We start from the raw sequence: 13,642 nt of genomic DNA on the forward strand, positions 1-13,642 counted from the left end.
CCCTTACTGTTACTCACACTTTCTTGTCAACTGTCTGAAATGGACCACTCTCATTACCACTTCAGAAGTTATTTTTCCTCCCTTGGTATCCTGCTGTCAATTGAATTGTCTCATTAGACTGACCTCACACTTGGTAAGGCAAATCACATATTTTCCTGTATTTATACCTGCTCCTGTATTTTCCACTCCATGCATCTGATGGAGTGGGTTCTAGCCCACGAAAGCTTATGTCCAAATATATAACAGTGGTTGCAACAATGATCTATACGGTCACAGTTCATGTCAATAATGTCACATTAGCTATACGGATTAACATAAGGCAATGGCCCGTTAGGGTTAGATATTGTCCTTATCTCTGCTGGCCATAGATCTATTATTGTGTCCCTTTGCTTCCCTTATGAATTTTCTACAATTCCTAGCTTCTGATTTATAGTTATTACTATTAACAAATGGAAGAAAGGGGAAGTTATTTATATATTTTTATAGCTGCCTTCACTTCTCTAAACCAGTTCAGTTTTTGAATCAGTATGGCCTTCTTCAATTATGCAGTTGTGGCTTTTGGGGCATCTAATGAATTGTTCCTAAACAATTCCCAATCTTCATTTGCATTTTTATGACTCAGTTCTTCCTCCCAGCTGATTTGGTTCATAACTGTTTTCAGCTTTTGTGAAATTGGCCCTGTTCAAGCACCAAGTGTGTGTATTACCGGTCTGGACTTTAAAACTGCTTGCACTTTATAAATGTGATCAAGTCATGATCACTTGTACCTAAAGGTACCACTAATTTTTAGCTCTGTGATCAGTTCCCCTCTGTCTGTTAGGACAGGGTCTAATACAGAATTCCCCTGTGTTGGCTGCAACACTTACTGAGTTAGAAAATTGTCCTCGGTACAGTTTAAATGTCCTAGGAATGTTTGAGCATTGGCAGCATGAGACCTGCAGCCCGTCACTCAGGTTGAAGGCCCCTGTCATCACACAGCTTTTTTCCCCATGTGTTGCATAGGGAGGCCGTCGTCCAGTTCCTTAGCATGATTTGGTTAGAGCTGCCAGGTGCTCTGGCATGTGTGATCCCACAGGGCCCTCTCCACACGCCCTCCCTCAGCGGGACCCAGCAGGGAGCTGCTTGCCCAGTGGCAGTTCTCTGCCTACTGTCAGGCCACATTGCGCTGCTCCCTAGCCTGGTGAGTCCCCACCGGGAGCGGTTCCAGGCCTCCACCCTTCATGCTTTCACTAGCATAACTGGTTGGAAAACCATTCCCAGAGAGTAGTTATCAGTGGTTCACAGTCCTGCTGGAAGGCCATAACGAGCGGGGTCCCGCAGGGATCGGTTCTGGGTCCGGTTCTGTTCAATATCTTCATCATGATTTAGAGAATGGCATACAGAGTACACTTATAAAGTTTGCGGATGATACCAAGCTGGGAGGGGTTGCAAGTGCTCTTGAGGACAGGATTAAAATTCAAAATGATCTGGACAAACTGGAGAAATGGTCTGAGGTAACTAGGATGAAATTCAATAAGGCCAAATGCAAAGTACTCCACTTAGGAAGGAACAATCAGTTGCACACATACAAAATGGGAAATGACTGCCTAGAAAGAAGTATTGCGGAAAGGGATCTGGGGGTCATAGTGGACCACAAGCTAAATATAGGTCAACAGTGCAACATTGTTGCAGAAAAAGCAGACATAATTCTGGGATGTATTAGCAGGAGTGTTGTAAGCAAGACACAAGAAGTAATTCTTCTGCTCTACTCCACTCTGATTAGGCCTTTGGGTGCCACATTTCAGGAAGGATGTGGACAAATTGGAGAAAGTTCAGAGAAGAGCAACAAAAATAATTGAAGGTCTAGAAAACGTGCATTATCTATGAGGGAAGATTGAGAAAATTGGGTTTGTTTAATCTGGAGAAGAGAAGAGTGAGAGGGGACGTGATAAGTTTTCAAGTACATAAAAGGTGGTTTCAAGGAGGAGGGAAAAAAATTGTTCTTCTTAACCTCTGGGGACAGGACAAGAAGCAACGGGCTTAAATTGCGGTAAGGGCGGTCTAGGTTGGACATTAGGAAAAAGTTCCTACCTGTCAGGGTGGTTAAGCACTGGAATAATTTGCCTCAGGAGGTGGTGGAATCTCCATCCTTGGGGATTTTTAAGAGCAGGTTGGACGAACACCTGTCAGGGAGGGTCTAGACAATACTTAGTCCTGCCCTGAGTGCAGGGGACGGGACTAGATGGCCTCTCAAGGTCCCTCCAGTCCTATGATTCTATGTGAGGCTAGTCAGGAGCGATGACTGAGTGCAGGCCTCATGGGGGCACCCTGGCTGGGCGATCACTCAGAGGTCGGTGAGCAGCTCGTTCCCGTGGGCCCATCATGGCATAGGCGGGTCTGGGGGGGCGTGGAGGCAGCTGTGAAGGGAGCGAGCCTGGGGGGTCGCAGTCACTGATCTTGTCCTTTGCCCTGATGCCCTGCTCCAGCCCTGCTGTCCTTGCAGAGTGTCACTCCTGCTCCGTGTCTGCCCTCCCCTCCCCTCCCCCCACCCCGGGGTATTCCTCTTTGGCTGCCTCTCAGCAGCCCCCTTGTACCCGCCCTCCCAGTGAGGGCAGCCCCCCTGGATCCTTTCACCCCCTGATTGCTTCCCTAGCGCCTCCCCCCTCCTCTGGGGCCTGCACCCCCCCCAGCCCTCTCCCTCCAGCTCCCCTGCTGGGAGTGGGTCCAGGGGCTGGCTTCCCCCCTAGCCACTGTGGATCCAGGAGCTGCCAGCCGCAGCCCTAGGGACCCGCAACGTGGGGCTGGAAGGGACCTCGCGAGGGCACCATGTCCAGCCCCCCGCGCAGAGGCAGGGCCGGGTGAACCTGGATCAGCCCTGACAGGGGTTTGTCCAACGTGGGATCCCACAGCCTCCCTCGGGAGCGGGTCCCCACCTTCACTCCCCAGCCGCTGGACAGGTCTTCCTAGGCGCTAACCTCAGTCTCCCACCTATTGCTTCTCGTCCTACCTGCCGGGGACGTGGAGAACAAGTGATTCCGCCCCCCCATGTAGAACAGCCCTGAGCAGCTCTGCGGAGTGTTCTCAGGTCCCCCCTCAGCCCCTTCTCTCAACACCAAACAGGCCCCGGCTGTGTGACCCTGCCTCACAGGTCAGGTTTACTAAACCTTTCGTCGGTTCTGTTGCTCTCCTCTGAACTCCCCCCAGTTTGTCCACATCTCCGGGTGGCAGTCAGGAACAGACCCTGGGCTCCAGCTGAGACCCCCCCAGGGCCGAGCACAGCAGAACAGTGACTTTGGACACTCCAGTTCATAGGCCTGGGACAGAGTGGGACTGTTTTGATGGGTCCTGTGTGTGGCTCAGTTTCCCCACTGGGTGGCAAGGGAGCGGTTGCTCTCCGGGCAGGCTAAGAGACACAGCTGAGGGTGTCACCGAGCTGTCTGGGCCTGGTCCCCAGAGCAGTGCAGATTCGAGAAGACAACAGCAAATCCAATTGCCCAGACATTGAAACTGCCCCACCCTGGCCCTGGCAGATGGATTTCCCCACTGCTCAGCAGGGAGGCCGGGCTATGGCCCCAGCTGGGGAACAGGGGCTGGGAGGTGCGAGGGGGGGATAAGAGTTTGGGGCTGGCAGGAGTCAGGGACAAGCCTCTCACCTGGAGTTTGACCAAGGTCGGACAGTGAGACAGACGGAGCTTGAACCACGGGGGTCACTGCAGCTGGGCTGGGCGCCGGCTGCCCAGCCAGGCTGGGCTGTAACCGTCAGTTCTCTGGGCCACCCGAGGGGCTGCCTGGGCCGTGTGCCAGGTGACCAATAAACCCGCCTGGTCTGACAGCACTGGGTGAGTGTCCCTGCAGACGCTGGGCGAGGGGGCACTGATCCCTGAGGAGAAGACACGTCTCCCCCAGGGCATAGGTGCATTTCTTCTGCTCCCGCCGGTGGGTGCTCAACCCCCCTCTGCCCCGGCCAGCCCTGACTCCACCCCTGCCCCACCCCCATTCCAACCCTGCCCCTATTCCAACCCCTTCCCCAAATCCCTGCCCCAGACCCACATCCTCCCCAGAGTGCGCCACGTTCTCGCTTCTCCTCCTCCCTCCAAGCACACCAAGCACACAGTTGTTTGGCAGCAGCAAGGCAGGAAGCGCTGGGAGGTAGGTGGAGGAGCGAGGATGCGGCGTGCTCAGGGGAGGAGGAGGAGGTGGGGCGCAGGGGGGGAGCTTGGCTGCCGGTGGATGCAGAGCACCCACTAATTTTTCCCTGTGGGTGCTCCAGCCCCAGAGCATCCACGGAGTCAGTGCCTATGCCCCAGGGTCTGTCCCAGCTGGACTTGCTGCCCGGAGCTCCCAGGATGGAGCAGGGGGGCTGGAGCCCACAGGTCCAGTCTAAAGAGGGGGTGAAGCCATGTGGCTTACCTTGAAAGAAGAGTGGGACCTGTAGGAGGTCTGGCTCACTGAAGGGCTCCTCCCAGAGACTGTTCCAAGGCTGGGCCGTAGCCCGACCCTGTGGATCTGTGACAACACCCCAGAATATTAGCCTTTTTTGCAAGTGCATCACATGGGTGACTCATATTCAATTTGTGATCCACTGTAACCCACCAGACCCATTTTAGCAGTAATGCCACCTCGCCAGTTATTCTCCACTGGAGTTGGGCATTGGATTTTTACCTCCTAACTCAAGTATGTTGCACTTGTCTGTATTGAATTACAACTTGTTGAATTCAGACCAATTCTCCAATTTGTCAAGGTCATTTTGAATTCTGATCCTGCCGCCAAAGTGCTCACCACCCCTCCCAGCGTGGTGTCAGCCGCAGATGTTATAAGCCTCCTCTCCACTCCATTATCCAAATCCATGAAAATATTGAACAGAGCCGGACCCAGGACAGACCCTGGCAGGATCCCAGTAAATATGCCCTCCCAGTTGGACAGCGAACCATTGAAACTACTCCTTGAGTATGGGTCTTTCAACCAGTTGTGCAGTCACCTTATGGTAGTTCCATCCAGACCACATTTCCCCAGTTTGCTTGTGAGAATGTCACGTGGGAATGTGTCAAAAGCCTTACTAAATCAAGACATATCACGCCTACAGCGTCCCTCATCCACTAGGCTAATAACTGTGTCAGAGAAGGAAATTAGGTTGGTTTGGCAGGATTTGGTCTTGATAAATCCATGCTGGCTGGTCCTTATCACCTTCTTCTCCTCTAGGCGCTTACAAACTGATGGAGGAATAATTTGTCCCAGTGTCTGTCCAGGTATTGAAGTGAGGCTGACTGGTCTGTATTTCCCTGGGTCCTCCTTGTTCCCCTTTTTAAAGACAGGTCCCTGTGTTTCCCCTTCTCCAGTTCTCTGGGACCTCACCCGTCTCCAGGAATTCTCAAAGATAATTGCTAACGGTCCCGAGATCGTTTCTGCCAGTTCCTTAGTACCCCAGCTTGAGTTTCATCAGGCCTTGCTCACTTGACTACATCTAACGTCTCTAACTAGTCTTTAGCTGTTCGCTCCCTATTTCAGCTTGTTTTCCTTCCCCTTTGGGGTTAGTATTGGTTGTGTTGAGGATCTGGTCACCATTAACCTTTTAGTGACGACGGAAGCAAAGTAGGCATGAACCACCTCAGCCTTTTGATGATGTCAGTTATTAACTCTCCTTCCTCTTGCTCTTAATGTATCTCGAGACCCTCTTCTTACTGCTTTTTGTGTCCCTTGCTAGGTGTAACTCGGGGCCTTCGCCCCTACACGCTGGTGCCGTTCTCTTGTACTCCTCCTCAGCAATTCGTCCCTCTTTCCACTTCCCTAGGATTCCCCACTCGCCTGCGGCAGCCTGTGGTTTCACCGTACTTGTGCCAGGGCAGTGGCATCCCCTTGGCAGCAGGGGGTGGAGTGGGGTGGGGAGGGACCTGCCCGAGGCCACCCAGAGCCAGGGTTGGACCCCAGAGTTCTGGTTCCCAGCCCGCTGCTGTGGTCGCTGGCGCTTGCTGCTGTCTGCGCATGATCCTTGCATGGCACTAGGGGGCATCGCTTGCCTGCATGGGACTGGTCTTTAACGCTTGCGGTTACTTGCTTATGGGGGTGGGGGGAGGGGGTTGCACTGGAGAGACTGGGCAGGGGGTGGAATCTGCTTTGCATTGGTGCAGTGAGGCGGCGTGCCAGCAGGGGGCAGTGTGCTGCAGGCCTTAGGGGGACACACTCCGCTCTCTCTTGGCCTGGGGTTTATCAAGCGCCCCAACTCTGTGCTCCCTTCAGGTGGGGGTCGTCCCCCCCAGCTGCCGCCTGTGGCACCAGCTCACAGCTTGGGGCATCACTTGGCCTCTGCCTGCCGGGGGGCCTGCTCCTGGGGGAGACACAGCAGCCAGCCATGCCCGACAGTGCCCCTCGACCAGAGCATGACGCCAGCTGTCGTACCCAGGGTGCAGCTCTGCCAGCCACAGCCAGGCCTGAGTGGGGAGGAAGGGGGGCTGCAATAGCAGAGACCCTGCCCCGCACTGCACCCCTTCCCCATACTGTACCCCCTAGCCCCACACTGCACCCCTTCCCCATACTGTACCCCCTACCCCCACACTGCACCCCTTCCCCATGCTGTACCCCTGCACTGCCCTCTTCCCCATGCTGTACCCCCTACCTCCACACTGCCCTCTTCCCCATGCAGTACCCCCAGACTGCATCCCTTCCCCTGCTGTACCCTCTACCCCCTCACTGCACCCCTTCCCCATGCTGTACCCTCTACCCCCGCACTGCACCCCTTCCCCATGCAGTACCCCGCACTGCACCCCTACCCCCATGCTTCACACCTTCCTCAAGCCGTATCCCCACACTGCACCCCTATCCCATGCTGCACTCCCTGCCCCACACTGAACTGCTTCAGTGCTGTATCCCCACTCCTCTCTGCACCCCATCCCCATGCTGTACCCCCTGCCCCATGCTGCACCCCTTCCCCACACTGCACCCCTTCCTCATGCAGTCCCCCTTACCCTTTCCCCTGTACTGCACCCCTTCTCCATGCTGTACCTGCACACTGCACCTCCTCCCTGTGCAGTCCCCCCTTCCCCTGCACCCCATTCTGTGCCCCCTTCCCCAACCCACACTGCACCCATTCCCCACATTGTATCCCTTACCCCACGCTGCACCCCCATCCCTATGCTGTCCCCCTACCCAACACTGCACCACCACCCCCAGGCTGTACCCTCCTCCCCCCTCCTCTAGCCCTTGGTGTCTCATAAGAACGTCCAGACTGGGACAGACCAAGGGTCCATCTAGCCCAGTATCCTGTCTGCCAACAGTGGCCAGTGCCAGGGGCCCCAGAGGGAATGAACAGAGCAGGGAATCGTCCAGTGATCCAGCCCCTGTCGCCTGTTCCCAGCTCCTGGCAAACAGAGGCTAGGGACACCGTCCCTGCCCAGCCTGGCTAATAGGGCCTTTACTGGACTTTCAGGGCACCAGTGGATGATGCCTCTGGAAGTTCAGTGTCCCAGCTGGGGAAGCTGCAGTGATGGGGCTGGAGTGTCCTGAGAAACCCAGCCTCCTTCCCCTGCTTTCAGCTGAGTTCTCCCCCGAGCTGACCCCCAGGGCAGGGGCAGGGGCGGGGAGCAAGCTCAGTCACAGCCCAGCCCCATATTGGGCAGGGATCCCATCTCCGCCCCGCTCCACGGCCGGGCCACAGATCGTCCAGGCTCCCCAGCCTGGTACCCCACCTCTCAAGGGCAGAATCGGTCCCGGTGGGGCAAGGCCCTCAGGCAGCCACTAGCTACTGGCTGCTGTCCCCCAGGGCCAGACACAGCGGGTAGCCTAAGGTCCAATCTGGTGGTGCCAGGCCGGCCACGGGGATCGGGCAGCGTAGGGACAGGGCGGGGCCGGCCACGGGGATTGGGCAGCGTAGGGACAGGGCGGGGCCGGCCACGGGGCTCGGGCAGCGTAGGGACGCGGTGGGGCCGGCCACGGGGCTCGGGCAGCGTAGGGACGGGGCGGGGCCGGCCACGGGGCTCGGGCAGCGTAGGGACGGGGCGGGGCCGGCCACGGGGCTCGGGCAGCGTAGGGACGGGGCTGGCTACGGGGCGCTGCCCGATCCCCGTGGCCGGCCATGGGGATCAGGCAGTGTAGGGACAGGGCGGGGCTGGCTACGGGGCTCAGGCAGCATAGGGGCGGGGCAGGCCACAGGGCTCGGGCAGCGTAGGGACAGGGTGGGACTGGCCACAGGGATCGGACAACATAGGGATGGGGCGGGGCCGGCCGCGGGGATCGGGCAGTGTAGGGACGGGGCGGGGCCGGCCGTGGGGCTCGGGCAGCATAGGGACGCAGCAGGGCAGGCCGTGCAGCTCAGGTCCCGCCCTGGGAGCTCTGCTCTAACTGTGCGGCCGGCGCTCATGGGTGTTTCTTTTCTCCCTCCATTAGAGTTTAAAGCTTAGGGGCGTGGAGCGCACCCCCTACCTGGGGGACGTGGCTGTGGTGGTGCATGCTGGGAAAAAGGAGACGGGGACTCCACTTGCAGATACCCCCACCCGACCTGCCACTCGACACGGGGGCATGAGGGACCTTCACGAGTCCGGCTTCAGCCTATCCGGTAAGAGCGGGGCCGGAGCGTGTGCTAGCGCCCCCTGGAGGGGGGACCCCAGCGAGAGCCCTGCCCCCTGTCTGAGCGAGGGGGGGCTGGCTGGCCGAGAGCAGGGCAGGGCAGAGCATGTGGGCCTCTTGTTCCAGGTCTGGCTGCCGGTCGCTGTGTCGACGTCACAGACAGGCGCCCGGCAGCGTTGGTTGACCGTGCTCGCAGCCCTGGCGGGGGATCTCTCAGGCAGGGACACAGCGTGGGGGACATGTGCCAGGCCCTGCGTGGGCTGGCCCAGTCTAGGGTGCTCCGGCAGGCTCTCCCCACCAGCCCCACCTCCCTGTTCTACCAGCCCGCAAGTGGCATGTGGACGAGACGCTCCCTGCTGCCCCCTATGCCGAGCTCGCTGCCTAGCCGGACACACACTACGAGCACTACAGCACCGCCATGCAGACGTTAGCCCTGCTGCGCAGATGGGGAAACGGAGGCAGCATGTTGATTTGTACTGTGGGAGCGCCCATGGGTCCCAACCAGGACCTGTGGCCCCTCGCCCTGGGTGCTGTAGACATGCCCCTGCCCTGCAAAGCTTCTGGGCAGTGCCTGAGGTCAGCTCTCCTGGTCTAGGCAGAGCAGGAGAAGCCAGGAGTCCTGGCTCCCAGCTCTCGTTCTGAGCCAGCCTGGCAGTGCTGCTATTCCTGTGTGCCGTCCGTTCCATGCCCGGTTCCCGTGGCAGAGGCTGGCAGGCGTGGGTTGGCGGGAGTGTCCATGGGTGGTGTGGCTGAGTCTCAGCAAAGCGAGCGCTGGGCAATCAGTCAGGGACTTGGCCATTGTTTGGCGTAGCCTGGCAGGGATTTCCCTACACCCCCCCAGCGGGGGTGTAACCCCCCCAGAATCTCCCCCACACCCCGCCAGTGGTCAACTAGTTACATGCAGTGATGTCAATTTTGTCATTGGTTGGAAATTTGAATTGAAATTGAAACGTTAATACACATTTTAAAAGCAGATCCAGTGTGTGATAAAATACTTGTACCTGGAAAAGTCTAGTATTTACAAAGTCCAGCTTCCTCACACAGCTGTTGTTTTCCTGACAATGTCGGCACATTGGTTTCCACAAGGTTGGCCAACCTTATCATTTCAAATGATGATTTGTAAACAAGGTGTGACTGAGCTCTCCCCTGACAGCTAGTGGTGAGCCGGGGTGGGGGCAAAGGCTTCAGGACCAGACTGTATTGACATGAACTCACCTACTCTGCCAAGGTATCCAGCAGACAGAGCTGTGCTGCCCATGTGATCGATTTCGGCTGGTGCTGGGTTACAAATCACTTTAGTACTGAATGCAGGGGGAGTGAAATGTTGTTCTCATTGTATGAGTAAAGGGCAGCAGAACTGTGCTTAGCCTGACAGTTCACAGCCCCGGGCACCTCCAGGCTCGGCAGTTCACAGCCCCGGGCACCTCCAGGCTCGGCAGCTCACAGCCCCGGGCACCTCCAGGCTCGGCGGTTCACAGCCCCGGGCACCTCCAGGCTCGGCGGCTCACAGCCCCGGGCACCTCCAGGCTCGGCGGCTCACAGCCCCGGGCACCTCCAGGCTCGGCGGCTCACAGCCCCGGGCACCTCCAGGCTCGGCAGTTCACAGCCCCGGGCACCTCCAGGCTCGGCAGTTCATAACCCCGGGCACCTCCAGGCTCGGCAGTTCACAGCCCCGGGCACCTCCAGGCTCGGCAGCTCACAGCCCCGGGCACCTCCAGGCTCGGCAGTTCACAGCCCCGGGCACCTCCAGGCTCGGCGGTTCACAGCCCCGGGCACCTCCAGGCTCGGCAGTTCACAGCCCTGGGCACCTCCAGGCTCGGCAGTTCACAGCCCTGGGCTTGCCACATCAGTTATGAAAGTAAAAAACTTGCTTGAGCCCTGGCACCTCTTTCATTACAAATTAAGCCCTGGTCCCCCTCAACTGAACGGTACTTGCTAAGCAAGGGGGTTGGATGGCAGATCCCAGTGGGGGGCGGGGGGCAGGGACAGGACAGGGGGTTGCATGGTGGTGTGGGCTGTGCGTAAGAGTCACAGGCACTAATTGACCTGCCCCTCTACCCTGTTTAAAAATAGAGTTTATCAGAGAATCCTAGAATATCAGGGTTGGAAGGGACCTCAGGAGGTATCTAGTCCAACCCCCTGCTCAAAGCAGGACCAACCCCAACTAAATCATCCCAGCCAGGGCTTTGTCAAGCCTGACCTTAAAAACCTCCAAGGAAGGAGATTCCACCACCTCCCTAGGTAACCCATTCCAGTGCTTCACCACCCTCCTAGTGAAATAGTGTTTCCTAATATCCAACCTAAACCTCCCCCACTGCAACTTCAGACCATTACTCCTTGTTCTGTCATCTGCCACCACTGAGAACAGCCAAGCTCCATCCTCTTTGGAACCCCCCTTCAGGTAGTTGAAGGCTGCTATCAAATCCCCCCTCATTCTTCTCTTCTGCAGACTAAACAATCCCAGTTCCCTCAGCCTCTCCTCGTAAGTCATGTGCTCCAGACCCCTACATCATTTTCGTTGCCCTCCACTGGATTCTCTCTTATTAGGCTCCATTGAGAGTCTTTTTTGTTTTGTTAAGTGGTCACTGGAGCTGAAATCACTGACAATCAGGCCTAAGTCTTAGACCTACTGCAGGACAGTGTTTCTGTGGAAGGGACGGCCCAGCCTGCACTCGCTGTGAGCTTCCCCCACTGAGAGCTGAAATCACTGAGAGCTGGTGGAACCTCAAGAGACCGACTCGCAGAGGTCACCGTGGCAGGTGGCAGCAGAAGGTGAGAGCGCAGGGCCATCGGCAATGGAGTGGTGGAGTGAATGGTGGCATGACGAACAGCAGCAGCTGGAGAAATGAGCAAGGTACCTTCTCCCGCGCACCCCTCCTCCCCCACGGTGGGAGGTGAACTCATGCGAAAGCAACTCTGAACTCTTGGTCTTCACTGGCCAAGGCCAACAACTCTGAGTGGGGTGCGGTGGAGGAGAAGGGAGGGGCACGTTAAAGGGCTACGTTTTAGTGACTTTGCTCCCCCGGCTCCTCATTGTTTTTGTGGATACAGACTAACACGGCTACCCCTCTGATACTTCAAATTACTGCAACCATTATTATTGGCTTTGGAAAGTATTTACCGAGATGGGGCGGATTTAAGTAGTGAGGCTGGTGAACTACTTTTGCTACTAAGTTCAGAGAATACAATCGCCATTCTCTCTCATGTAAGTCTACTGTTGAAACCACTTGGGTCAGTAAACAATGCCATCCAGGCATCTGCTAGAACAGTAGTAGATCTCTGTCCAGCAATGGAAGCTACACTTGGATCAATCAGAGAGAGATCCATTGAAAAAGTACTGGAAGAAGCAAAGACTTCAGTTCAGAAGTGACTTTTATTGACTCCTTAAATGAAGAGGACAAAAAGTGTTTAAGACAGCTGAAAAAGTAAAGTACACTAACTTGATTCTTATATCTCTACAACAACTACTTCTGGATTCTATCAACCTCTACGTAGCTTTTACAGATGCCTGTCTTATAAAACACCGACAGTTGAGTGGAATGAAGCGTTGCCAGCAATGGGGCTGCCATGTGATCAGGACAGACTAGAGAATTTGAACACAGAGTGGAATATCATATGATGAACAAATGTAGATTTGACTTCAACTTCTTCTTTATCATCACTAGTGGTTTGACCCATTTTTGTGCTGTGTTTCCTGGGCTGAAAGAAGTAGGAATTCATCTCTTTCTACTCCCCGTCACAACAGCTACCGTTGGGCGTTCTTTTTCCTCATTGAAGAGAATTTTGTGTTCTGAAAGAAGTCGCCTTCTGCCTGATCATGAGCATGTCATGAAGAACTGGAAGTACCGGACACATGAGAAGCCACCCAAGATGAACGCACTGCATTCGAGAAGCTCATTAACAGAGTTGTGCAAAATTACAACAAGAAAGCAAGAAGGATGTAGATGTCGTGCTTCAGAGTAGGCTTGTGTTGCCAACTTTAATTTGTGTGATGATTTAAAAACATGAGTTAAATGGAATGAAATGGTCGTGAAACATTTTTCAGTTGTTACCGTGGTGCCATACAGCCCCCCTTCGCCCTCACGGTCTCACCCCTCATCAGCCCTGACCCCTACCCCCGCAATTTCAATTCCTGGGGAAAGCACTGCCTGGTTAGGATACGCTGGGCTTTGGCCCAGGGCCCCACGAATCTCCGAGTTTAAAATGTGCTCTGGAGAGCTTTAAGGGTTGGAGAACACCGAGAGTAGGTGAAGCACAGTCACACGCTGAAAGAAACGGAAACAATGCGGTGAAGGAAGAAGAATGGCCCTTGGAGGGGATGGCTCAGCTCAGAGGTGAGTGGGATCAAACAGCCGAGGCCAGTGAAGCTGACAGGCTCCGATTACAAATAATGGCCGATGAGGGTTGATAATGAAGTGAAGCTGGATGGCGTTTGGGTAACAAGAAAACAGCGTTAGCTGAGGACGGGGCCAAGCTGCTGTCCTGCGGCGAAAGCAAGAGCTGGAAGCTGAAGAAAAAGCCCACCAGAGACCGAAGGAAACGGCCACTTTTCAACGCCAAGTCCTGGGAGAACCAAAGAATCTGCACCGACTGGAATTCCATCTGCGCCCAGCCCCAGAGACTGGGCTAGAGTTTATAAAGAGCCTGAGCTCTGGGGAGTTTCTGTGTGTGATAGGCCCAAGATTCCTGCAGGAATCGCTGTGAGAATGGAAATGGTGAAAAGCGCAAGCCCCACGGGAAAAGGAATCACTGCACCACAGTTTAAGAGAGTGACGGGTGTAAGAGTAAAACTGGCCCCGCGTAGAAAAACTCTGACCCATGGGGGAAACCCAGTGTGGGGGGCCCAAGTTCTCCAAACCATAGAAATACCCCAAACCCCACAATACATTCTAACGGACTTACTCGGAATACAGAGGCTAACCAGATATGCCCCAGCACAGTCATCTGGTGTCCCACGGCAGTCCCTGCAAATGTTACTGCTTCCGCCTTGATCTCAGATAAGTTTGGGGAAGGAATTAGCCTCAAGGAACGGGCCTGGCATAGGCCCCTGGCAGCCAGCTGGGAGCTGGCTGGAGTGTGTGTGTATGGGGGGGAGTTGGGCTGGCAG

The 13,642-nt window shown here is 55.8% G+C and overlaps 1 protein-coding gene across 2 annotated transcripts in view; it reads left to right on the plus strand.

Moving 5' to 3' along the window:
• Positions 1 to 13,642, plus strand: part of DPYSL5 (dihydropyrimidinase like 5) — a 44,233-nt gene that overhangs the window by 21,997 nt on the left and 8,594 nt on the right. The window contains exon 10 of one of the 2 annotated variants that reach the window (XM_034766846.1): positions 8,356 to 8,524. The exons of the other annotated variant lie outside the window; for it this stretch is intronic. Within the exon in view, the coding sequence (XP_034622737.1) occupies positions 8,356 to 8,524 (169 nt within the window). The remainder of the gene's footprint in view (positions 1 to 8,355; positions 8,525 to 13,642) is intronic. 2 annotated transcript variants of the gene reach the window in all.

Source organism: Trachemys scripta, chromosome 3 (genome assembly GCF_013100865.1).
Source record: "Trachemys scripta elegans isolate TJP31775 chromosome 3, CAS_Tse_1.0, whole genome shotgun sequence".
Classification (NCBI taxonomy): domain Eukaryota; kingdom Metazoa; phylum Chordata; order Testudines; family Emydidae; genus Trachemys; species Trachemys scripta.